This window comes from Aphelocoma coerulescens, chromosome 2 (genome assembly GCF_041296385.1).
Source record: "Aphelocoma coerulescens isolate FSJ_1873_10779 chromosome 2, UR_Acoe_1.0, whole genome shotgun sequence".
NCBI classification, from domain to species: Eukaryota; Metazoa; Chordata; class Aves; order Passeriformes; family Corvidae; genus Aphelocoma; species Aphelocoma coerulescens.
In genome coordinates, this window is record NC_091015.1 from 143,367,860 (window position 1) to 143,394,786 (window position 26,927).

General features: G+C 38.7%; 1 protein-coding gene across 2 annotated transcripts in view; it reads right to left on the reverse strand.

The window, feature by feature from the left end:
- Window positions 1-26,927, reverse strand: part of TRIQK (triple QxxK/R motif containing) — a 61,458-nt gene that overhangs the window by 20,053 nt on the left and 14,478 nt on the right. Inside the window, exons 2-3 of one of the 2 annotated variants that reach the window (XM_069005124.1) lie at window positions 23,728-23,775; window positions 23,434-23,514 (exon numbers count right to left, since the gene is read on the reverse strand). In XM_069005124.1, coding sequence (XP_068861225.1) covers window positions 23,434-23,494 — 61 coding nt within the window. In that variant the 5' untranslated portion in view covers window positions 23,495-23,514; window positions 23,728-23,775. The remainder of the gene's footprint in view (window positions 1-23,433; window positions 23,515-23,727; window positions 23,776-26,927) is intronic. The other variant, XM_069005125.1, reaches the window with a different exon arrangement.

Genomic DNA, 26,927 nt, shown 5'->3' on the forward strand with positions numbered 1-26,927 from the left:
CACTAACTGATCTTTATAACAAAGGTATATAAATTTATTGTCCGTTTATATAGACCACACCAATTAAGCCACAATGGAAAACCAAATAGATAAGAGTCAAAATATTTGAAATGAGAAATGTGCAATCTAAATTTAATTACTCAGACAAATAATTTAAAGATGAGTTATTTACAGCATGCCAAAAAACCTGACAGATAGTAAAATTTTTTAATCAACACTACAGATTTAAAATTCCTTTCAACACTTTCACTATAATTTGTAACAAACAGCAAACTGCTGTCCTGAATCTTTCTGTACTGGTATTATATCCATACTCAAAACATTAGTAAGACATTTTCTATACATTAGCACTCCATTTCATATGTTAAAGTACTGTTTAAGGTGCAATAAAACTACAACTAGAGGGTAAATTTTAGCTACCAGTAGTAGTTTAACTGAAGTACCTTACTGTAATTGATACTGAAAACTATACTAAAATATATACATAGCTAATTAGAAACTAGAGACAGATTGTGGAAAGATTTACTGACAAACTGCAAGTGTGAAATCACACACCCAGTTAAGCTGAAATCAATTTATTATGATTATTGATATGAATTAGTGAAGGTTCCAGGAATTCTTCACAAAACCCCACAGAACAAACATAGAACAAGAAAATGGACCTCTGGTCTTTTCAGGGTTTCCACAGTCTGACTTCAAGCATCCCGTCCTCTTCCCTGCAGTAACAGGGATAGGGAGAATTAGATCTCATTGGCAGAGACAAAGGCCCAAGATGGTGGAAGGTTCAGTCATGCTGTCCCTCCACAACCTCCTTATATGAAAGACACAGAAGATCACATCCATTAAACCTGATTTCAGTTTTAGGTGATTGCTAGTTTAGGTCTCTCTTTACTTCTCATAGACAGATTTCACCAAAGAGTGAGTGACAGCAGTCTAGCATAGACTAAAGTACTCCCTGGTGCTGCCCGTTTTACTGTCAACAAAAACTAGAGATGTTCAGAACCCAAGTCAGTTGAAGCATTGGCTTCAACTCTAAGGTTAAGCAGAATAAATATGAACCAAGGAAATAGCTCTAAGGGACAAGTGGAGAAGAAGTATCAGTCCCTACATGACTTTATCTTGATTCAAGACATTTGCAGGCATGGCCAAATTACCTTTGAAGTAATTGAGTATGACTAGTACTGATGCCTTTTCCTGTCTTAAAATCAAGAGTCATACACAGTTAGAAGGGGAAAAGGGATTTTACCTTGGTGTTTATTTTAAGGATCCTTAGGTGTACACGTCCAGGTCATATGCATCAAGATGCACCCCGCCGAGTCTATCTCTCTCTCTCTCCCCAACATTGGGTATAACATTAGAGGTTTTACTAATTAGCATATCTATCAAAGATTCCCCAATGAGAGGCTCAAGTGAGCCCCCCTCCCCAAGGAACCTTCCCCTGGATGGTTCTATCTTGGTTTACAGAATGTGTTCTGGAGAGGACCTTGGGGTCTGGGGCACACTGATCTCGCTACGAAGCTTCTAAAATGTTTTGTCTCTTAGCTTAACAAACAAGTCCAAGAATGTAGGCAAAAAGCACTAGGAATACAAAAGTTGTAAAAAGGTATAACAGGAGTATAAAAGAAAAGGCAAAAATCTTCATGGCATCAGTACTATAGAGAGAAAATCATAGAGCCATGAAGGGACTGTAAATTGCATTGAAAACCACAGTCTGAATTCCATCCCTGCTCAGCTGTAGCATGGTGGTTCCCAAGCCAGTTAGCTATGCCTGTGCTACAGAGCCACTGCACTGAACGTGCACACTGCTTCTTCAGAACTGCTCCTGTATACCAGCTATGGTTCTGCTTTAAGCTACAGTCTTGGGGTACAGGTTAGGTTAGAAGACATTTCTGGGGGTCTTCTGCTCAGAACAGAGCCAATTTTCAAACTGTATTCAACCTGAAAAGTAGCTCCAGTGGCTCAGGGAACTAGTATAGCTGAGCTTATCCAGTTAAGTTTGGAGTATTTCCAAAGGTAGAGATTCCACAACCTCCCTGAGAAACCCTTCCCAATATTTGACCATCCCTCTGGTAAAAATATTTTTCACCTACCTACTGAGAATTTTCATGTTCTAACTTGCTGTTCCTACCATTGTGCACCTTTGAGAAAAGTTAGGCTTCACCCTGCCAGTAGCCTCCTATTGAGTATTTGTAGATGGCAGTAACATCTCAGCTGAGCTTTCTCTTCTTAAAGCTGAAAAGACAGCTCTCTCAGCCTCCTCTTGTACATCCTGTGCTCCAGATGGACATCCTGACCCTTCACTGGACTTACTCCAGTATGTCCCCAATCTCCTTGTTTTCTTGTGGATGAGCATGGCACTTGCCTTTTTCAACCATAAGGGAACCACTTCTGTGGAACCAGCTAAATGGCTGACAACTGAGGGAGAATTTAGCCATAAAATCATATTGCCTGAAATACCTTAATGTCACTATTGCAATGGAACTAAAGTGCACCAAAGGAATTCAGTAGGGTCTGCAAACAGCTAGTCAATGGACTAAAAGCTTCAAAACAGTTTGCACTATCAGCAATTCTCTATCAAACTTTAGTTTGTTTTTTAGTAGGAGGGAAGACAAGCATTTATTTTCTTACATGCCCTGGGACTCCAAAACTGAGCCCTATAATCTCATACATAGTAGTACAACTTTTCTTTAAGTGCCCTTCTAAACGCCAGCAAGTTAGGTGTCTGGCATGGGGAAAGAAGTGTTTTCTAAAGTGATTTGTAACAACAAAACAAAGAAGTCAAAAAAGTCAAAGAAGTACCTACTCACCTGCCTCCTAAGGCACAATAACAAGTATTTAATTCTGTGATCTTTGAGAAATTTTAAACCAGTCATTGTATATTCACTGAATAACATAACTTCAACCCAGTGAAACTCCATGAAATTCTACTCTCAAACACCACATCTTCAACATGCCTGCTTCATTCTGGAAATAACTATTTATTTAGGATTTTGAGGAACCTCAGAAAAACAAAATTCCATACGAATTTCAGGCCTAACTTCAGTAAAAGTCAGTTGGTAAACCACACATCAGCAACGGTTTTATAACCTATGTCTGAGAACTGGCAACACAGCCCTAGCTCACATCTTTGGAAACTAGATCAAGCTCTCAAGTGTTTATTATTGGGTTTTGTGTTATTAGTGTCACACAGATAAATTCAATGACTATTCTCTTCCTGAGAAGCAGAAGTGAGATTTTCTTATTTTTAATTGCTGTGATTCCAGAGGGAGTTTTTGGAGTCTTAGGTTAACAGAAAGATTTTTACATGTCTTATACCTACACAAGAGTGTGTCTGTACTCACAAAAGGCATGAAAACCCCCCACGGCCTCTCTATTTTATTCAGGTTTAATGGCAGCTCAAATCACTGACCATTTTTCAATCTTGAGAGACGGAACAGCTTGACACTAATAATACATTTGCAAAGGACACATCATCATTTAACACAACATTAAGTGCTCAGGGACAACTTTTTACCGTAGACACAATGTGCTCTGAGCTCAGGGTTGACATTTAATGCTACAAAGATAATCCAGCCAGTCATTCATGAGGGGTAAATTAATTTTCAAGCAACTATATTTCAGCTTTAAGCCAACAAGAAGGATGAAGAATGAAGGGTGAATAACTTCATTTTATGCTGCATGCAAGATTTAAAGCCCCCAAAATATAATGTATTCTTAAGTACGCCAAAATATACACATTTAATTATTGCTATCTTTCCCTGATTCCAAACCAGAAGTCTGGCAATATTTGTTAAATATAATATTCTGACTGGAAGCAGAAAATCCCTCAGAATTTTCTATGATTTGCCATGAAAAGCAGCATTTCATTAAAAAAAGGTTTACATTTAAAATTTGTATTCCACTTACTTTGATTGTAACAAGATTCTTCTTTTAAGAAATATTTTTAAAAATCGATATAAGTATTAAAGAAAATAAATTCAGAAAACCAGTTATCAATAATGTACAGAACAAAAAGTATCAACAATACTTTAAATCAGCTAATTATTCAGGTAATTTTTTTCAATACCTGTACAATATACTCAACTGCAAGACTATAATAAAAGATCTGAGTAACAGCACTAAAAATATTGATGCTTACTAGTACTATTTGATAGGCAGTCCTTTTTCATGCCTTTCAGTGCTAAACTATCTGTTGCAATCTTGTGCTTGCTTAAGTCCAACAGGTGCATGCCTATAGCCATTAAAAAGTAGTGGCTCCATGTAAAAGGAGCCACATGACGGCAGCTCTCCAATTAACCCTTCCAACAATCTCGTTAACATTTACTACTCAAACAGACAACTGTGAAAACCTTAAATACCTTTCTTAAAAATAAATTAACACAATTCATTTGAAACAGATCACTGGGTGGGTGTTTCGCTTTTCTTCTCCACCTACAAAATACATACATATATTATTTGTATGTACGTGTTGTTTTGAGTACATTTTTACTACTTTGCTATGGAACAACTGCTCGCAGTTACACTTTCATATAAACAACCATATTTTAGTATAAATTCTGAAAATGAAAAAAAACCAAACCAAAACTACTACTGCAGAGAGAGAATATTTACAAGAGCATGTAGTAAGAGGACAAGAGAGAATGGCTCCAAATTGAGAAAGAGTAGGTTTAGATTAAATATTAGGAAAAAAAAGTCTCTACTGTGAGGGTGGTGAGACACCGGAACAGGCTGCCCAGAGAAGTTGTGGATGCCCCATCCCTGGAAGTGTTTAAGGTCAGGTTGGATTGAGCACTAAGTAACCTCATCTGGTGAGAGGTGTCCCTGCCCATGGCAGGGGCTGGAACAAGATGCAGTCCCTTCCAACATAAAGCATTCTACGATTCTGTGAAGTATTCACTATTAATGCAATTAAAAGCCATATTTTTATCAAACATTTGATGAGATGATTTTTGGGCAACAGAAACTATCGTATTATTTCTTTGATGCATAGAGGTGTGAAAAAGGCAGAATAAGGTGTGGTAACAGAGACACACACAACACAAAGAGTCTTTCTGCCTCGGACTCAGGCTGCACCCAGTTGCAATTTGGCTTACACTGATTTTATTAAGGGTTGGCTGCAAATAGAGGAAATGTGATATATCCCCCCCAAAATGTGGAAACAGATCTTATTGCTATTTTTTATGTACACATTTTTCTTACACATTCAATCAGTCTGCCTGTGACTCTACTCGCTGTTACAAATCCTTTCTCCAAGATTACGGCATAAGCATTTCTTACACGTATTCAGTTTATAGGTTGAGTATTTACACCACAGTTAAGAAACTTGCCCTTTTTCTAGTGGATTATATTCTATTTTTCCAAGCCATTTCACTGATTTCTCAAATTTAGTTTGAATTTGCCTCTCATACTGGTATAACTTGCAGACTAAATTCATCATCCCACTGGCAATTGAAATACTGGCTCCAGGACAGGACACTGTGTATTCACTAGTAACTACCGCGAACAGCTTTCATATCAGTTGGGTACCCATCTTGCTGTACTTTCCTATTCATACATCTCAAGTTTGTTTACCAGAATACATTGACAAGGTCAAGGTGAATGGCACCTCTTCCTCTTCCCCATCAATGGAAAGTTTGCTACTTTGTCAGAGAAGAAAATTGAACTGATTTGACAAGACACATTGGCTGTTGCTCATCTCCTTGTTGGACTGTAGGTCCTTACAAGAAACTGTCCCTATCCTGAAGAGCTTACTGTGAAGGATGAGGAAGCTGAATTCAATAATTTATGAGTATTATATATTCCATCTGTTTGCTTGTTATTGTGATGTTGGCTTTATAATTACCAGAGGTTAGCTCCAATAAACGCTGGCCTGTGCTTAGGCAGGAAGGTAGGAAAATACTAATAGTTCTCCACTGAGAGCACTTAAAGACAACAAAGGAGAATATAGAGACTGATGACCAGGTCATCACATTCAGTTGCCCACAATAAAGCATATCCATGTAACAGATGTTCCACAAAGTATCTTCTCTGCTCTTCATATACATAGCCAGAAATGTCTCCCATTGTCTTACATTAATTACTGTCTTTTGACCTTGAACAGAACAGGAGCAACTAAAATCACAGGAGAAGTCAGATACCCACTGTGTTATGTTTTTAGGAAAAAATTCAACACACATGTATATGATTCTAGCACTAGGATCAAAAGGATCCTGGTCAAAAGGATGCCACCTTCCTTCTTCCCTCACTGAAGAAAATCTGTTCAGCAGCCCCAGCCCATCTGAACTATCAAGAAATTCTTCCAGACCACCTCTCTGGCATTAAGCAGGACCAAACCAACCACTGCCAGAAAAATGTCTTCAATATCAGTAACTTGAAATTTATTCCTAATTACTCTGGTGTGTATTATGCTACTGCCAGACCACACCACTAACTCATTCCCAAAAATGGCTGCTGTATAAGCACCATAATATCACCAAGTACTGTAGCAACACTTTTAAACCTTCTGGATAAAGAGTCACTGCTGTTTCAGGAGAGGAGGATGTCTGTCTTTCTGCTGTAATTCACATCACACTACCTGACACATCCAACCTTATTAGTTGACTGGGACCAGTCCCTGGGGGATGGCACAGTGGCACTGTGGCAGCACATGAATCTGGAGTCATCCGTTCTCCGATGTCTAATGCTTCTTCACAAGCACCCTCCAAGGAGCCACAGACGCCCCCAACAATACCTCACCAACCTTTCTGCTGCAGGACTTTGCTTAAAGGAGGGATGGTGACAACTAGTCCAGGAAGGGAATGACACAACCTGTCACCCACAGCTTCTTCTTCCCCAACAGAAACAGAGAGGCCTTGGAGGTGGCACAGAAAACCTAAGGAACTTGGGCACCAGATGAGGCCATATGAAACATAGTACAGGACTTTCACCACAAATACCATATCACATCTGTTTCTATCAGCTTCAGTTTTCTGTTCTCACACACAACAGGATGGTACTACTTGAACAGTATTAAAGCATATATCTGATTTTATGAAAAACAAACAAAGCCTTGCAGTAAACAAAGAATATCAACAAAGTCACATGATGAACCAGGGACAGAGCCCCAGAGACAGTACAGCTCAGGAGAAGCCGGGGTCTCTTCTCTGTAGCACCTGCTTTGTTGAGCTGAAATCCCTTTTAACATTAACCTGAGACTTTGCTGCCAAATTTACGTTAAGTCACCACTGGTCACGACTTGCTAAAGAAAAGCCTTCCAGGTCTGAACAAAACAAAGCCTGGACTGGAGCTAGAACTTGTAGGGAACAGACTAAATTTATGGATTTAGTTCAAGTGTGGGATTCATGTTATTCACCTAGGAGCAGACGGCCTGCAAGAGCTGAGAAGGATATCCTATGAATAATCACAACCACATTTGGAAAGCCAAAGGAAGAAAATACCCGAGTGAGGAGACCTGCAAGAAGTCAGGCACCATAAGAACGGCACAACTGTGATCCTGAATGCCTTAACTTCTGATCCAGCATCTTATCCAGTGGATAATGCTTTTCTCGGAACTGAAAATAGAATGCTGTCTGCCAAGATGCAGTAATTTCTTACTAGTAAGTCATATCATTCTGGACCAGCTGTATATAACCAGGCCATCCCAAAATACAAGTTGCAATTCATTAATTCTGCCTAAGTAAAAGGCTTCCAGTAATACTGACAGCATTTGCAGTTCTCACTTCAATGAAGCACATTGCAAAGGATGCTTCGTCAGACCTACATATCACTGTCACTCCAGAAGTCAATGCACTGACAGTCGTAGCAGAGGTGGATGTTACAGGATACTGTGAAAGTGATTATGTAAGATAGAAAAGCAGATTTTTGGAGTCTCACTCCAGCAATGCAGAAATCAGAAGCTTTTAATGGAATTAGCCAAGAAGGGAACATCTCTTGTACACATCACCATTATCCCTTGGGATCCTAAAATTACTTGTGAGGAATAATCTCTCCAACTCACTCATAATTTTAGCATGCCTAAGAACTACATATCTTCAGTTCGCCTGTAATTTGAACTTCTTTCCTTCAACAGAAACACCACCTGACAGGTCTTAACTAAAAGTGAATGACAGCAATAGCAGCTTATTTAAAAGTGCAAAGGAAATGCATATTTATGAGCACCCAGAGTAATGGTTTATGGACCTGAGAACTAAAGGTGTAATAATGTCTTGAAGGCATTTCAGGAGACACAATTTTACCTTCAAGAGCCAAACCAGGCTTCTGTCAGTGATGAGATGGGTGTTAATAGGATAGAGGAGCCTGGCTAACTTTTAAATTTATCTTTAATTTTTCAGACCTACTACTTCATCCTTTTCCCTTTCTGAATGCTCACATAAAAGCAACTACACATGTGTGCATAGTAAAATAATGGCATCTTACTCCTAACTTTGGGACTGGGCTTACTGCCTGACAGGTGAATGTCTGGAATCCGTCACAAATACTGCAATCTAAAATACATAATGAAGAATAACTAGGCTTTACTTCAAACCTTCTCTTTAGAAATACAAATTTGTCAAGTAATTTATATGCTGCATTCTTTCAAATAGCTGACATCAGAGTGATGGTAATGATTTTATCTGAGACCTTTGGATTTTATTTCACCATTTGCATCAGCATCACTGCTTTGTTGATATTTTAATGAATAAAATCAGTTAATTTCAGCAATAGCCTTACTTTGAACATCACTACTTTATAAATGAATTAAATAGTGAAAAGCAGGTATTAGGGCAATCTATTCAAAGAATCAAGGGTCGCTCCCAGTATCCTTTTTTCCAAATCTTTATTCCATAGGATGACTTTTAAGTATAATGTCTCTTGGAGGAAACATACAAAAGATGGAGACACTACTGAGGAAAAAATTCTTCCATCTGGAAAACTATTTGATTAGACCAGATAAAGCATGGAGCTGTCTTCTATTCCAGAATCTTCCATAAAATTACTGTATGATCTTGGGAGATCTCTTTTCCTTGCAAGACTTTGGTACTCATCAAAAACTCTTGAGATCCTGGTCTAATGGTATAATAGAAGTAAAAAACACTCATGAATGTTATCTATTAGAGATTATTCTCTGATGGCCTATATTAATTTCTTTTTAAAGATTTTAAAATTACATTTACAAATATAATGAGAAATAATTAAACAAGTACCTGAAAAAGTAACTGAATCTGCTACTGACCCTTAAATTCAATTTTTTATTCATTAAAAATGTCTGTTAAATATTTATAAACCCATGGACAAAGCAATTTCAGTTTCTAGAATTATAAGCATGCAAAATTAAACGATTAAAGGGAAAACCAACTTTTAGCTATGCTATGTTCCTCACAAAGTGTATGTGGACATTGCTCTGATCACAAAGGTCCTATGTGCCACCCCCCTGCCTTCCCTTGATGAAGTCCTTCTGTCTAGTCACCTAGACACCTAGTCACCCCATGACACAGGACACAGAACATCAGCCATGCACCATTAAGTGATCAGTGACTTGGTCTTAGTTCAACTCCATCCCCTGTGAGAGAGTCCTGATGCAAACCATCAGCACAGAGAACCCCCATCTCCCAGGTGGGCTCCCAGCAGACACAACGGGCATTGATCTGCACAGAGGAGAGTATATTTGTAAACTCTCTGAATGGTCCTCTATTGACATTTCTCAAGCTGATGCATTCTATTCTTTAAACACACCCCAGAAAGGACACTTTCATTGTACATAACATGCAGAATGAAAAATTGTCAGTACATTTCTTTTTCACAGTAATTTTTCAGTTCCTTGCAACCTAGAGGTTTGTCTCACATTTGGAGAGAAATGTTTTTCTGAATGTCTCGTTTCACAGATAGACAGATAGATAGATAGATGGATGTAAGAACACAGAACAACAACAAAAAAGCTACACACCCTCCCTATGGCCTGTTTTTCAACAGCTGCATTCCTCAGAAGAAAAGAGACACAACGTCACTTTCAGTAACAACACAGTCCTTGTGACAGACATGCTTCTCCTAGAGCCAAAAAAAAGCCAGTGAATCTCACTATGCCAAGTTCTAAGAATTTAGCAAAAGGTTTTTGCAAATGCAGAACAGAGGACACTGAATTATTAAAACAGTATTACTACAACATTTGAGTCCAAACATCGTTCAAATGGCAGCCTTAGCTAACACATCAGTGTGATATGTCAGTGACCAACAGTCCACAGACATACATGTGCCTTCATCACTTTCCACTCCAGATGTTTACTCTGCTATAACCCACTCTAGCCAATATATCAACCTATTCCAAGATGTTCTGAGAACGGAGCTCTTCCAGTGTCCCCCATACTGGTGTACACTTCTAAGATCTGAGCAATTCTGCAGGGAAGATTTCAGTAACTGCTGCATCAATTTCTTTCAAAATGTGATAAGCTAGGTTAAGATAGGTTAATAATTGGCGAATTACTGATTTTGCATATGCTGTGTAATAAATAAACAGGCAGACAAGGAAACTCCACCTAAAGAAAGCACTCAGTCGGTGATGTATGCAGTGGAGATAGAACATATTACTATGCCCTTATGCCACCACCTTTGGTAACTGCTGTAAACTGTTTCCAAATCTTCTTTTTTACTTACTAAATAAAACATGTCCCCGGGTTCCTTGTCAACCTACAGACACTATGCGTCTTTCTTTTCTGTCACTCCCTGGAGATGAGCTAATTGCTAGATGTATGTGGTATGAACTCCTTTTAGTTTCCTACCGAGATTTTTTGATGACAAAATGCCTGTGTCACATCCTATTCCTACCAGTGGGACATGCTGTAACAGCTAGGGCCAACAGGTAACATAGGCAAGTCCTGTCAAAGATTTACAACTGGGGATCCTCTGATAAACTGTACACTATACTTACTACTAGACTGCTAAGTACTGCACTTCTGTAATACAAAGAACAAAAAGTGCAGCAACACCAAATGTACATTCAACATTTATTGAAAAGCCCCCAAAACAAACAAAAAAAATGATGCTGTGGAAATATTGTGATAGCTTCACCACACTGTGTTGAGAGCAAAGGCACTGAAAAACAAAGTTTAATGTTATGATAAAAATGTGTCCCTTTTCCCTTATCCCTCTCCTTTCAGCATGAATTTCATGTTCTCTCCAAAAAAAAAAAAAAAAAAGAAAAAGCCTGTGAAATTCAAGATTATGTTGTCAGTTCTCCTGAAATCTTGATTTTGGTAAAAATATTCAGTATTAATTTTTCCACAAGTAAAACTTCAGTCAGAAAGTTATGGTAATCCTTCCAAATGCATTCTCTAGCTATAAATATCTCAGAAAGCTGCTCCACTTCACAGTGAAACTTTGTCCATATGGAACATATGACTAGAAAGGACTTGGTGAACTACTGAAATCCAGTGCTTTGCTGGAGAAGACACATGTATCATTCTGTTTTCTTTAAAACTGATCATAGAAAAGGATCAGTTGGAAAACAAGTTAGAGCTTTCAGTCTGGGTTTTTTGTTTTTTTTTTCTTTAGCCTACCAGTAGGACATTGCCCAAGAAGTTCAATCTCCTATTAGTAAGAAACCACCTTCTATTTCCTATTAATTTCATTATGGACAATTTATACAGTTATGGACTGGATATATATGGACTGTTTCTTTCCCATGTGTTTACTAGGGAAGTTCCAAAAGGAACCATATTTGTCTTAATTCGTGTTTAGCCGTGCTAAAGGCTTTTCTTGGTCTTCCCTAGTAGTTCTTTCAGCATTTCCTTCACTTTCAATTCATCTTTCTTAAACATAGATGAGCAAAACAGTACTCAGTACTTCAAACTCACTGTCCCCAGTGCCCTATTTAATGGCTTTAATATTTTTTATTATTACTTTAAATACATAAAAGGAAAAAGTACACTTTTTTCATGACCATGAGTAATCACTAGAAACAAGGGAACCTTTCCACTAAGATTTCCAGCTGATTATATCACTGGTTGTGAATTAGCTGGTCATCAAAGTGCACAGTTCTTTGATACCACTTTGACCATAGACAAAAAATGGTGAAGAAACATAATTAGCTTACCCAGCATCTAAATGTTATTCCTTTTTTCTTCACACTTATGGATTGGATTTTGCTCCCAGTTACAAGGATGAGTATCTGAAATAACTGCTAAATTCAGTAGTGTGATATCTATCCCAAATTTCCACCACAAGAAAATCCAACCTTCCTACTCATAGTCTCTTGACTATAGGAAGTGTTTCTCTTCAGACTAAAAATTATCTGAAAGGTAGCTGAACAAAGCAAAAAACTTAATACTAAACTATGCTTCTAATTTCTCTTTTTTCATCAGTGACAGAAATAAGATGAGGAAGACAATCCTCTGTGAGATACATTTTTTCTGCTTTTGTAAGAGTCAAAATGTTTTATTCTTCCTCTCTGAGGAATACATGAAAGCACTTCCCTCTTTGTCCTTCTCACAATGATTACTCATTAGAATTTGATAATTTTCTCTACACAAACATGAGTTATACTTCCTTCTTCCATTAAACCATTTGGATAGAAGCTCTTTCATGGAATATATGTGCTATGAGGTCTGTGGTTTTCCAAGCTGCCTATCAAGACACACAGAGCCTCCTGTATTACAGACATGAGTCTGACTTTCTTGTAACTCTACCAAACGTTTCCATCTGGTATTGTACTTAACAGGTGGATTTTCTGAGACACTTCACACTATGAAGTATGGTAAGGATTGTACCTTCAGTTCTATTTGATTTGCAATTTATTCAATGTTTCTCTGTGCATTCTAGTTTGTACGGTCCTCATCTATTCCAGAGAAGACAAGACTGCAGCCTATATTTTCTGTAAAAGTATTTCTTCACAGACAACCCTCCTAGTCATTTCACTCCACTTCTTTCCACCGTTCAGTATGTAAAACACCACTGTACTGTACCTGAACATTATGGAAAAGGCTGTGCCAAAAAAAGAACTGCATTCAGGTTTTGTTGTGCCTTCCACACGTGTGAAAGGCAACCTCATTGCTCACTGAAGACAGCGTAAAATACCTCTAAAAATACATGGATTTAAATTATTGTAGTTATTATTCATAAAGTAACTCAACCTGCAGGCCTGATCAGACCTACAGAGGCCACTGGATTGAAATCAAAACTGATTCTGAGAAGCTGAGGGAAACCTACACAGGGCACGAATCCTTTTTATGCTTCCTAATCTGTTCAATCTGCATGTTAATAAGGAATAAAGACTCCTCTTAAACTCAGTTGACATGTGGCTTGGCTTTGCAAAGTGTTCAACAGCAACACTGGCTTATGGCACTTGCTGGCCTGAGTTTTGCCACACATTTCAGTGCCTGCAGTGTGCTGTCCTGGCTTTGATGTGTATTAGCTTAGTTTGTGCATGCAGCCAGATGATGAAGCAGATCAGGGAGTTAATTCAACTCACAAACTGCTCAGCATATCTTTTACTTCAAGCTGGATCAAAATGGCATACAAACAGCTGTGCCATCCCAGATGATGGTGAACTATACACTGTGACAGGAACAAGGAGAGAGAGGTAGGTGTTGTTAAAGGTCACTTTGTAATGTTGACCTGTACCCTCTGCATAACTGGTTGCAGGTGCACCAATATATTAAGACAACGTAAATAGGAACTGGAATTCAAGGGTATCCTCACTCCAGTTGTTACAACAATCCCTGACACAGTTTGTGCCCACCATCACTCTCTCCCAAGTAATTCCTACACGTGGCTCAAGAGGGAACTGAAAATTGCTCGGAGCAATTTTCCATAAGGAGTGTGCAAGTAGCCAGTCTGTTTTATGGACAGAAGAGTTTAACTGTACCATTTTTCGATGCCAGTTGACCTATGTGCCAGAAAGCAGTACAATGCTTGCTTAACCTACAAATGCAGATGTGAATCACCAGCCCAAATTCTCACCCTTCACCTGTTAGAACAGAAACCTGTAGAGATTATTCTTACACATCTCCACTCCATGCCTGCAAAAGGCCCTACTTACATTCTACTTTCACTTGAAACTTCTCCCTGCTCTTCAGTTCACAGTGACCACAGGTCCCCCAGACCAGGTCTGAACTGACAGCCGCAGACTCATTCTGCCTGGGATGTGAACTGGTAAGGCGCAAGCAGGAGATCCATTGCCACAGTACACAGCATCATGGCCAAGTTAATTAGAGCTGATAAGAGACAGGACAACACAAGCACTGGGCTCAAGATGCCCAAAGCTGAAGGGTTTAACACACACTGTGAGCTCAGACTTACTCAAAACGGCTTCAGTAAATATGGGCCACGCTCTTATCAGTATGCTGTAACCTTGAGCTGAAGGGACCATGTCTAATGCTAGAGACACTGTTTCATTCCATATGCTAGTTCATTATCCAGCTCCTCTCTGTTTTGACTGCCAACAAATAATGATGTTTTTCAACACTTCTCCACTAGGAACTGAATGCACAAACATCACATCATAAATGCCACCCAACATCTGCCAGGCAGTTACCATCTTCCCATGACTATCACCTAGGCTGAACCTGAGCAAGTGATTTACTGACAATCTGTGTCACATCCTCTTACCTATCACACCCTAGATCATCCAAACACCAATGCTTATGAATGGCCCACAGGTATTCAGTTAAAATACCACAGGAAAATTATTTCTAACAAAAAAACCCCCATGCGTTCTAAAACTACTGTTACTTAGTTAATGAAAAATCCAATATTGCAACTGAGGATATCAGTTTTGCTACAAATCTTACAGCATGAATGCAAATATGCTGATAATGATGAGATATTCACATAAAATAAATGAAGGAAAAGCCAGGCTTTTCCACCTTTCCTATTTAACAGGCAGTCAAAATTCTTGAAAAATACTATTGTTTACTACATGAGTTACTCTTGAACAGTATCAGTAGCTTAGCTGAGCAGAATTCCCTCAGTTGGTCCCATAGTAAATAGGGTATCTATGCAACTGAAATAATGACAAGGACCAGATTTCAAGTAAAGTATTTCAGAAATTAAGTAACACAGTAGTGACTTGCATATATTATCTGTAAATTTATTAACTGAAACCAGAGTGCTCAATCAGGGCAAATTATTTGTTTTCCCACATTCCACTTACTGTAGAGCTCGTTGTTCACTTCATGGTGCTTTTCCATACTGATTTAACTACTACAGGAATGAAAAACCTCCAAATAACTTTGAATGTGTGAATACTTTCAATAGTGCTTATTTTAATCAGCCTTTACCATCAAGAGCAAAGGTTAGTCACATGATGTTTGAGATTTCTGTAATTGTAATTCAAATCAAGTAACATATAATAGCAAAAGCCTTTTCTTATTTTCATTCTAGCAGTTTGAGCTTCCTAACACCATTCTCCTTCTGCCCTGTAAGTTCTTTTCTTACCCAACATTTAAAGCCTGCAAGCAATATGTAGAGCCAAGCAGACAATCCCATAAATAGTTCAAGACCTTGAAAAGCCCAATGTAGCCAGTTCCTAGCTTTCTTCCAAAATAAGGCATAATACAAGCAAAAGCTTCCAACAAAAAGAAAAATATTTTTAATACAATCCAGTTACAGAAATCCATGACAACATGCAATTAATGGACTGCATGATAGCAATCACCAACATGACTCATTACATTCAAATCATTACAAAATCCAGATGACTATTCTATGGTCATGCTTACACTGAACACAGATATCTAACACATTCTTTTAAGGCCATAAATAGGTGCAACACCTGATGAACTACATAATGCACATGGTCACATCCTGAAGCACGAAATACAAAAATCCCTTCAGTTAAACCTCTTGAATTGATCCAAGGTGAGTCTGACATTTTTCTTCTTAGACCACAGCCCCTGCAATGCTTGCCAGACTCCTTGCTGCCTTCATTCCTGCTAGCGCAGACAGGGGTGGAGCAGCAGAGGTTTAACAGATCACCACTTTCCGTGGTAGGACAATGGCTGGACAAAACTTAACTGCACCCAAAAAGCCCAGCACCATTTCTCATAGCATTGTAGCTAAAGAAATGCAGTTACAACTATGAATTATGTTCACCTCAAATATCTATCAAACAGATCTTGAGAGATGGATCTGTGCTGGGCATTTCATACTTATGCCTGCTCCACTGCTTTGTTATGATGAAATGAGAGGAAATCAGATCTGTAGTTCGCTGCCCAAGCCTCCTTGCATTTATGTTGATGTAATATTACCTACAAATATAAGCACATGCACCACACATAGAGAATGTGTATATATGAACACTGTATACATAAAAAATTATGTCTGAGATTTTTTAGAAATGGTTGTCTAAAATTAGATTTACATATTTGCATTGAGATTGGAGTACTTTGAAGTCCAGCTTTCACACATGAGCTAAGATTTTCAAAGCCTGGTGAAAGAACTTCTAAAAATGTTAAACTGCTCTGCCTCTGAATGTAATCCATACATACTTATATGTGTCTATAGCAAAAATTTTATGTATTTTGTAAAGGATTGTAAGAGCTTTTTCTCAGTTGATTTTGACTGCAGGAAGGAATTCATTGAAGAATTGATCAGAAGCTGAGAGTAAGTACAAACACAAATATGTAGCATTGCAACAGCCCTGTAGACACCGGATACCTTACAGGAATTGCAAGTGCCTGAAATAACACCATGCTGAAAGGCAGTTCAGCAGCTGGAAACATGTCAAATTTCACTCTCATTTACACCTATAAGAAATTTGTAGCAACTCCACTGAGTAAAATGGTGATAGTGTTGATGAGATTAAAACAAGAGCAGACTATGAGCCTCCATCTGTATAAAAGTACTAAACAAGTGTAGTATGAATGTATAGTAAAAGTACTATAATCAAACAAGCTCAAAGAAACTTCTGCTGCGGAGAGGGGATGAGAGCCAAGGGTTTAGATACACAACCTTTCTCCTTAGCTTCTCTTTGAGGTGTGTGAACACATTCCCGCAGTCCTCTGGATCTGCAGCCACCCCTCCCATTCTTGCTCAGACTGAGTCCATGTCTGCCCAACAAATGGAAACTAAATAATATCCACACAAACGTAACTACATATCCAGATCTACCATCACCTTTTATGCTCTAAGCCAAGGCAATAATGCAAGGAATAGCTCTGCTGCGTTGGACTTAAAAAAATATGTGACCACAAACTGCATGTTCTTAAAATCCATCATCAGTCTTCACAGAACATGTTTAAAAACATCCCAATCATCACAAAATGTGGATTAAATTAGTATAGCCAGACTAGGCTTTATTTCACAGCAGTGTTTTCCTCAGCTGCTCCCACTGCTTCCAAAAAGTGATTCCAGTGGCACAAAATTAAAATCAAAACAGCACTAACTGACCAAAGGATGTAGTTCACTTTTTTTGTGACACCAAAATTTATTCTTCATAAAACCTCCTCTCAAGAAAAGGGACTGCACACGGTATCAGTGGCCTATCATTGTGAAGTATGAAACTCAGATTCCAAAACTTGCCAGCAGTCACACATAATAGCAAAAGAAGGGCATTTTTTCCTACATCTCTTTATTACATGCTTAATAGTAGATTTTTATTAGAAAAATTAAAGTGACGAAATGTAATGTTCCATATGCAAAAAAAAAGGTTACACTAGAATTGCCTATTTCTTGGGGGTTTTTTTCACTATAAATAAACAGTAGGAGAAGACTTACCTTTTTATCTCAACTTAGTCAGAATTTGTTTCTGTACTTTTCCCCTCCCTTCCTTTCCTATTTACAGTAAATAGGTGATTGACATTAAAACAGGGAAAAAAAATTAGACTAGTTAATTTAATTAGTTAAAAAAATAGACCGGAGCATTTTTTTATTCCATTGACATCTGTCCTCGTACATCTTTGCTTATGGCAGAGAAGAGAAATCTCAATGATGTAGATGTTGCCTTCTGGTTCCCTGCCTTTTCTTAACAGACAAAAGATAGAGGAATTGCTGTTTTGTGACAAATAGTGAAATTTTGAAATTTTCAGTACAAATTCAGTCCAAACATTTTTTGCTGTTGCGGTTATTTCAGAAATTATATCTAAAATTTTCATGCTGATAACAAGCATTTCCTGATCCAAAACAAAACAACCACATTTCGCTTCAAAGTATGCAATGTATTTCAAAGAAAAGTATAGAAATGTAACATTTTCCCTCTTTTTAAGCTGAAAAGGAAGGCTGATAACAGCCAGGTTTTTTTGAGTATGCAATGGCACTACTCAGGACAAGGAAGGTGAAGGCACACTAACTCCATAAAAACACAGAGAAGGTAAACAGTAACGGAAAACATAGAAAAGGTCAGGCGGTAGAGAGTAAAGACAACTCCTTTAGCAGTAGGGCAGGTGGAAATGGCAATCTGCCACAAGAAGGGCTTCTGTCTGGAGACAAGAAGGCAACAGGTCTATGCTCCAGCTGGCAGGTGGAAGTGGGAACCCCAGAGATGTCCATGCTGCCACTAGTCCCCAAGCTTTTCTCCATCTCAGGGCTACAGTGAGAGCAAAACCTTGGCCCCAGGACAAGGCACCTCTCTTCTGGACAAGTCACCAGTCTCCACACCAAGGAATTTTTAAAAGACCCAACTTTATCCACAAAGTTTTATTTGTTAGTTCATGTGGGCAGTGCTCTCTCCACTCCTGAGCTGGCACAGCAGGACTCGGGACTCCTACCCAGTCCCCTTCCCTGCCCCATTGCTCCACGTGTGCCATGCCAACGAGCACCACCTCCATCACGCAGTCACTGTGCTCACTCTACCATCTTGTGCTTTCCAAAACAAAAAGAGAATGTATTTTCATTCATAACTTTTACTCCTTCCCAGGGGATGTGAGGAGCCTTATTTGCTCCAAAGAACCCCTGGGCTATGCCTATATAAGCTCCAGCTCCTAAAAGACCAAGCTGGCAAGTCAGAAGATACAGAGCAGACAATAGGCAGACCTTTGAGTCTACAAATTGAAGGTTGAATGATTGGCAAACAACCTCTCCTCATGAAAAATTATGCTAGAGCAACACAATAGTAATGGGAGCCAAAAGTATGTCTATTCCTGATTTGTAGACCAGGTTTTAGTTATGCTATAATCCTCTCAGTATGCCTGCTTGGGATCCCACAATCACACAAGTCATGAACACTACCCACAAATCCTGCGGCTTCCATGCCGAGCAAGCAACACACCAGATGAAGAAGGATGGAAAATATACATGTGGAATTGTTCTGGGAACTTAAAGCACACATAACAGTAAACAAAGCAAATATGGTACAAAACCTGTTGCTATTTTCACAGCATTTGTAGAGCAAAGCTGCATAAATGCAGAAGGATGCATACTGCCTCACACCTTTCCTCAGATTCCAGCAAATTAAGCACAGCAGCACAAACAGCAGCAGGGAGAAGGAAACACTTTGCAGAAGAGCTGCCCTGTTTACTGCTGCACTACAGGTATATATTTGGGTATGTGAGCCAGAGATGAATAAGAAGTGTTAACATTAATTTTCCTCATGTGTCTTCCACAGCCTTGGCTGCTCATGGAGATTTGAACAGGGAGAGATTCCCTTGGTGCCATCCGCCCTCCTCCAAGCACAGCTGAAGCCAGTTTGAAAAGGCTGCTGTGGTTGTCCCCTGTCCACTTGGGGATAGGCTTCATGAAGCCACTGCCAGTTTGGTCTGATAACTAAAAGATTGCCTCTGCTCCCCACTGAGAAGGCAGTGCCACTGTCAGATACTGGAGCACTAGCTCAAGTGGCACTACAGACAAATTTTGGCTGGTGGCAGGAGAGATGGCTGAAAGCCAGCTGACAGAGAAGAGCAGTATCAATCTCTGTGCTGGGGGAATCCCCTGAAAATGCTACTGAAGCAAATAGCAACAGCTAGCGGCACAGAGGCAAACAAGACACAAGTGATCCTGTTCTCCTGGAGAAGAGAAAAAGGCAAACGGCTAAACTGAAGTAATCAACATGAACTTGAACCATGGCACAGGGCAAACATGTGGCATGCCGTATGGAAACTCAGCACAAAACAGAAAGCTTGGAACAAAATGAAATTAAAAATCTGGTTTTATTTCAAATTACTCCACTAAACATCTAACTGAAAATTGTGTTGAAGTTGATATGACTTCATGACATGTTGTTCCTTGAAGGCTGCCATTTTCCATCAAAAAAAAGGTATGAAAAGCATTTCAATCTGGTTACCTTCTATCCAGCAAGGCTAGAAAACACTAAGTTGTAAGCTAAAAAATAACATCACACCATTAGTCAGCAGGAGATAGCTGTTCAGCCAGCATCTATCATAATGTTTTCAACAATCCATAGATACCAAATGCGTGGAAAAGAAGGCCGGCAATCACTCCAAGCATGGATTTTGAGCTTTAAATGCATTTGATAAATTAATTTTTTTAAAGACAAGCCCTGTGCAGCCTCACTTTCTTTACTGTTTCTAGATATAATCTACCTCAAAAAGGGTGATGAAATGTCCATCTCCAAAACAAATGAACCTGGAGCATTAGGGCATTCTGTATTCTGAGGGATCATCTGTTGACCAGCTTCACACTAAAACATCCCTGCAAAAGTACCTAAGTTGTCAAATCTAAGCTTTAATGGATGAATGTGTTTAAAAACAAAATAAATTCTTTCTGTATAATTTCTAATAAGTACCTGAGTGAAATCAGGCCAAGAAGAGTCAAGAGGAGTTAAAATGAAGGATCTAGAGCCACCTCTCCTATGAGGAAAGACTGAGGCATCTGAGAGTGTTTACATAGGAGAAGAGTGGGCTCAAGGACATCATCAGTGTATATGAATACTTGAAAGGAGGGTGCAAAGAGGACAGAGCCAGGCTCTTCTCAGTGATGCCCTGTCACAGGACTAGAAGCAATGGGCCCACACAGAAACACATAAGAAAAAAACCTTTTACTTTGAGGATAATCAAACACAGGAAGAGAGGTTGTGAAGTTCCTATCCTTGGAGATACTTAAAAGCCATCTGAACATTGTTCTGGGCAACCAGCTCGAGGTTGCTTGAGCAGGGCAGATGGATGAGATATCTCCACTGGTCCGTGTCAACCTTAACCATCCTGTGACAAATGGAGGAATTATTACCAGTGACGCAAAGCTATGTAAGAACAAAAAAAAACAGTAATGACAAAAAACCCCCCAACTTTCATATTCATGAGGGCAATAGTGGACAGTATTTGTCAATAATACAGCTATTTGTCCTATAATACACCTAAAGGCATAATGAGACTAGAGGGCTCACTAATGAGACTAGAGAGCTCCACTAAGCTCCGCTACCATGCCTAAAGATAGCCCAAAATGCTTACACATAAAACTCAAACACACCTGCAACACTTAAGTATAAAACCATATCAACAAATTTTCAAACTCTCCCTCTTCCATTCATTAAGTTCAGAGAACTAATTTCCATTGGCAAACTCTATAGCTGTATCAGTGAATGACTAGAGTGGGAACTGAAACAATCATCTTCAAAAGGCAGAGCACAGTTTATTTTAGTTCTTGTTCTCCATCCTCTAAGGAATATTACAATCACAGAAACACCTCCTAGGTTATATAGTTTATTTGCCTGCCAGCATGAGATTCTTCCCTACAATAATTTTTAACACTTGTTTTTGCCAAGTTAAGAGCAATGTATCGTGTCTAAACAAAGCAAGCTTATTATGACTCCCCTCTATATTTTGCAGTACCCAATGGATGATGCTGCTGCAGTGTAACAGGGAAGGTGCCAAATTGTTCAGACAACACACCAGGCCAAAATTGTCAAGTCAGCAACATAACTGGATCCCTCTGAGTGCTGGGCCCCAGTACAAATACTCCTAATGCCTTGCTATCGTACAGTGTCCTCTCCCCTGCTCAAGGCACAGCTGATCAGTCCTGGCATCTCACAGCTTTGAGAAGTATAACAGTGTCACACAGTAGTCATGTGCAAGAAACAGCACAAGTTGTGAAAGAGTGGGAGGTACTGAGCCTCCTACTTAAATGAAGCTTTATACCTGCCCTGGTCTCTCCAGGGGTCCTGCTGGTCACCACTCTTTCACTCTGCAGACGACTTCAAAAAACAACTCCAACCATGGTCACCTGAAAGTTTCACAAAAAAACAAAAAAAGCAACTCTAAAGGTGGTGGTTGAAAAACAAGTGACCATGACAAAAAACAAGTGGAGAAAATGCCAAAAAACTGCTACAATCATCCTCTATCCAAGCACCCAGTTACATAGGATGAATTGTCCCAAAAAGAAGCTGCAGGGCTCCCATTTCTCACCAAACACGTTTGGGTGAAATATTTGTGGTGTCATCTTCTACTGGGCAAGGTTTTCTATACAAAACCTAAAAAACCCAAAAGCAAAGAGTTCATATTTTAAAACATTTTTCTATTGTATCTGCTTCTCATCCATAAAGGCACTCACAAGCTTTCAGCTATGTTTCTCATAGAATGAGCCAAGGAAATCAGCCACACAAACTAACCAAGATTAGGAAACAGACCACTCCATAGCTATCTAAAACAAATTAAATACAAAATAATCCCTTACTTACAACGTGATGAGAAGTTGAACAGACCACTAAAACAGTTATATTAAAATAATCAGGCAGCATTAAAAAAATTAAGACATGACAAAAATACGACTGCTCACATAATCCTAGCTCTTTCACCATGAGAATGCACATTCCAAACAACTTTTTTTTTTCCCCAATTGTTGTTTTCTGCATATTTAAACAGATGTGTGTGCTTAGCAACTGTAAAAGTAATTTACTTAAATAAATGAGTGCAGATTAAGGTATTTCATTTTATAGACAAACTTTTAAAATACTGTGAATTTTATATTATTTAACATACAGAGACAGAATCCTCATATATGGATTTCAAAAATAACTCACCTTTGCATTTAAGCAAAGAAAGAGGGATTTGAGTTTGCTATGTAAGTATCTATGTGAAGGTACATGTGTGCATGTACATACTTTGCATACATGTTACCTACATATGTAGTAGGTAAGGACAGAAAAAATCCTAAGAAAAGAAATTAATATATTCAAAATATCCATTAGTGTGAGAATAAATGCAGTTCTACAATGCAAAAGTCTGTAACATTCAGTGTATCAAAAACTGTTGTGAATGAGGAAAGTATCTTGTTAGAAATGCCCATATATGAAATTAGAGACAAACAGGAAAATCAGGAAAGTTCAACCAGTTCAGAAACATTGTGAAACCACTTCACTACAGTATTTCACTAGTGTACCCAAACACAGAGCATATATTTTATCTAAAGTCACTCAAAATACTGTCTTCATAAAGCTGAATGAATTACTCAACAGCATATACAAAATGAAGTTTTTAAATAGGAATGCTACATTTTGTTACACTAGTGGGACTTGCTGGAAAAAAAAAAAAGTAGGGTTTTTTTTTAAGCACACAAACTTTTCTTTCAAACTCTTACCTATTTGTTTCCTGTATTGGTCAACAGGAGTCCTTGATGTAGAGGCATCTTTTCTACCCATTGTTTTCAATCCAAAAATCACTGTCAGTATCAGAAAAAAAAAACCAAAACAAAAACCACAACATTATTCCTAAATAAATTACCAACTAAATCAATTGCTTATAACATCAGAAAAATGGTAACAAGCAACATTTACATGATTATACACAAAGACATAAGCCTTCCCAGAGTACAATGAAACACTGGAGTTAATCATCACTATTCTGAAGACTATTAGATACATTCTAAACATACCTTTTTCTCCATTGCATGGGTTATTAACATTATAGAATGCCTGTTAGTCTGAATAAAGAAAAAAGAAAGGATTTAAACTGATTGCACTGTAATTCAGCATTTGGTACCATTGAATTACATTTCTATATAATTTATTTCTTTAGTAAACCAGGGAATGAATGTAGTATTGTGAGTTGCTCCCATTATTGGCAAATACATTTATACCACGCACAGGAGTCAAAGGCAGGACTAGGCATGTGTGCTTTCACAGGTGAAATTGCTCAGGAGACCCACCTGCAGACACAGCCCTCCAGACATCTTGAGAAAAGAGAGGAGCAGATACCTAAAACACAGCAACCCCACACTCTCCTACCTTCCTGCCATGGGCTCTAGATACATGTGAATGAAAAGGAAGTGGAGAACAAAAACTGAGAGCTGGGGCTGTGTGCATTTTACACTTCTTAGCCATGGTATTGATAGTTTAAATCACCTTCACTGCATTTAAATAACAACCATCCTAACTCTTGAATGAGCTTCTCATGTTGCACAGTCACATTGCACACCTCCTCACAAGGAGGTGACACTACGATTGCACAAGGAACTGCACTATCATCCATACAAAGATGGTCTTTATGTTATATTGATGCTTCCACACCATTCATGTAACTGAACAAGCATCATCTGAATAGTGCTCTAACAAATTCGTGATGTATCTTTTAACATGCAAAACCTTATGGTTTCATATTCATCCCCTCACAGGGCTGCTACTCAAGTGGCAGATTCTACAAACATGCTCATTTCACCTCTTTTTCCCTAGTTAAGAAATAACTGGCTGTTACAGTCACACTCAAAACACTGGGATCAAACCATTTCAGCTGGGCTGAAGACATTACTCACCACAGTGATGATAAGCCCCACCATCTGACTGCCTGTATGACACAAGAGTCCCAACATCAACACCCACACTCATGAGAAGACTGACATTTTCAAGAAGTGTCAGATTTACTGTTCAAGCACCGAAGACACACAGCAGCCAACCCCTGCCTTTTTCCAAATGGCCCTGGCGAGCACTGTGCCAAGGGCAAACTTTGGCTGAATCATCCTGGGTAGCCACAAGCCATGTGCAGATTGTGCACATATGGCTGTGGAGTATCTGCAAGAGTTGTACTTTTCTGTTAGGCATAACCAGCTGTGCTACAGCAAGACGAGCTTCCCTGGTTGCTGCCAAGGCACGCTTTCTGGGAAGTGCAGCCCTGGAAGACACTGAGATGCCAAATCACGACCCAAAAAGCATGCCACAGCACTGCTGAACCCTACTGCCAGCATCCCAAACTTAATGCATTCACCATTTTCTCCATAGCTTCAAACACAATTTAAAATACAGTTGCAGGAATGACACCCACCAGTTATTTGCGCATTTTAAAACCATGAAGTTTATTATTTTATATTTATTTATTCTATAGGAACTACTGGCATTTAATGTCAAGTGACAAATCCAGGCTCCTCAATTTCACGCGTGGGACACAGGGCATAAAATGAACTTGGATACTCCAAAGTCAGCAACTTTTGTTAAAATGTATTCAGGAATAATAGCAAGGTACAGAAGAGTGCCATTAATTTTTAAACTGAACTGAAAATTCAATTATAGTGTTCTAATTTTTCCATACATTACTTTGGTTGAATTCAGAGAATACTCCCTGCTTTATGTAAAACACGTAAGCAGTGAATCCACTGGGTTGAGTTTCCCCCTCTACTGTGCTTCAGAGAAATTCTCTAAACTGGGTTGTATTTTTCATAACATTCACATCATAATAATTAGAATGGAAAATAAAAGTATTGTTTGAACTTTCAGCTAACTGAGGAAGTAACAGATACATTTTTGCACTGCAAAACTAGTTCCTGGCTTTTTTCTGCCACTGTTAAGAGACTGTTTTGACTTGCCTTTTGCAATTTCCATAGTCTACTAATGGTTTATAACAAAACATCAGCTGTGAAAGATGTCTGCAGTTTTAGCAATGCCAATAAAACACAAGAAGAAAACACAGGCAAAAATTATTTCCTGACTTACTATGAGCCACAGAGATACTCGCATTTGCCCGGCTCAGTGTCACCGACTCACATCTAGAACCTCGAGTCCTTTGTTCTTCAAAGGGATGCAGTAATCCTCATTCATTTCCACTGCTTTGATGGTTAGATAGCAAATGCCTGAGAAACCCATGGAGACATTGGCACACAGAGCCAGTGACTAATAAGACAGCTATTTGCATAGAAGATCAGCCACAATTTAGAATGTGTTGTGATAGATGTGGAAAGGGAATAACAGAACTATATTAGCATGTACGAAACTGAGATTGTTTTCAAAATTTAATTCCTTGGGGACTATGGCTCATCACCTTCTCTTGTAAAGAATCCCACATTCCCCAAGGAGGCAACTTGCCATGAGCCAGATTTAAACTAAAATATGGATTAATAAGAGGTAATATTTATTATTTATGAACCTTGCTGTAGGTTTTCAATGCAACTTTCTAACCATTTCTCGATAAAGCCTGAAACCTTTGTGAGTCACAAAACTAATTCTCCCCATTTAAAATAGCAGTGGTCATCCTACAATAGTTGGTCATCTTTACTATAAAAGAAATTTACACTCAGGTGTCTGAACACCTTGCTGCTTCTGACATCAGCAAACGGAGGATCTGGCTTCTCGTATATTTCTTTGCCAAACCAAAGGGATAGGCAGCATGGTGTGCTGCATGCATCCCAAGCAGCCTTCAAGTCCCTGGAGTTTTAATGATGACATAACCATTCAAAAAAACATGTAAAGGAGCTCGTTACTGCTCCTTTTACTGGCTATTCAAAATACTTGAAAATTCATTCCAGATAATATGAAGGCAAAGTGAGCCATCCTCAACTTTCAAGCTTTTATAAAAGATGGTTTTAAGAAAACAAAGCAAGGCCCCAAAGAATGATTTTTTGTTTACTTCTGCTCCAGAGATACTACAAGATTAAAAGACATATTTGTTTCCGTGGTATCCTCCACTATTTTGTCACCCCCTTTGGCTTCCCCTCTAGTAATTCACCTTTGAAAGTTTGCACACTCAGAAAAACATAAGATTTTATTCTTCTCTTCTTTTACTCCTAAGCAGTGGCTGATAATAATTAAAGCACATAATAAATTACCTATTATTACCTCTAAATGTCAATAGCATTTTGTGAGATTAAAA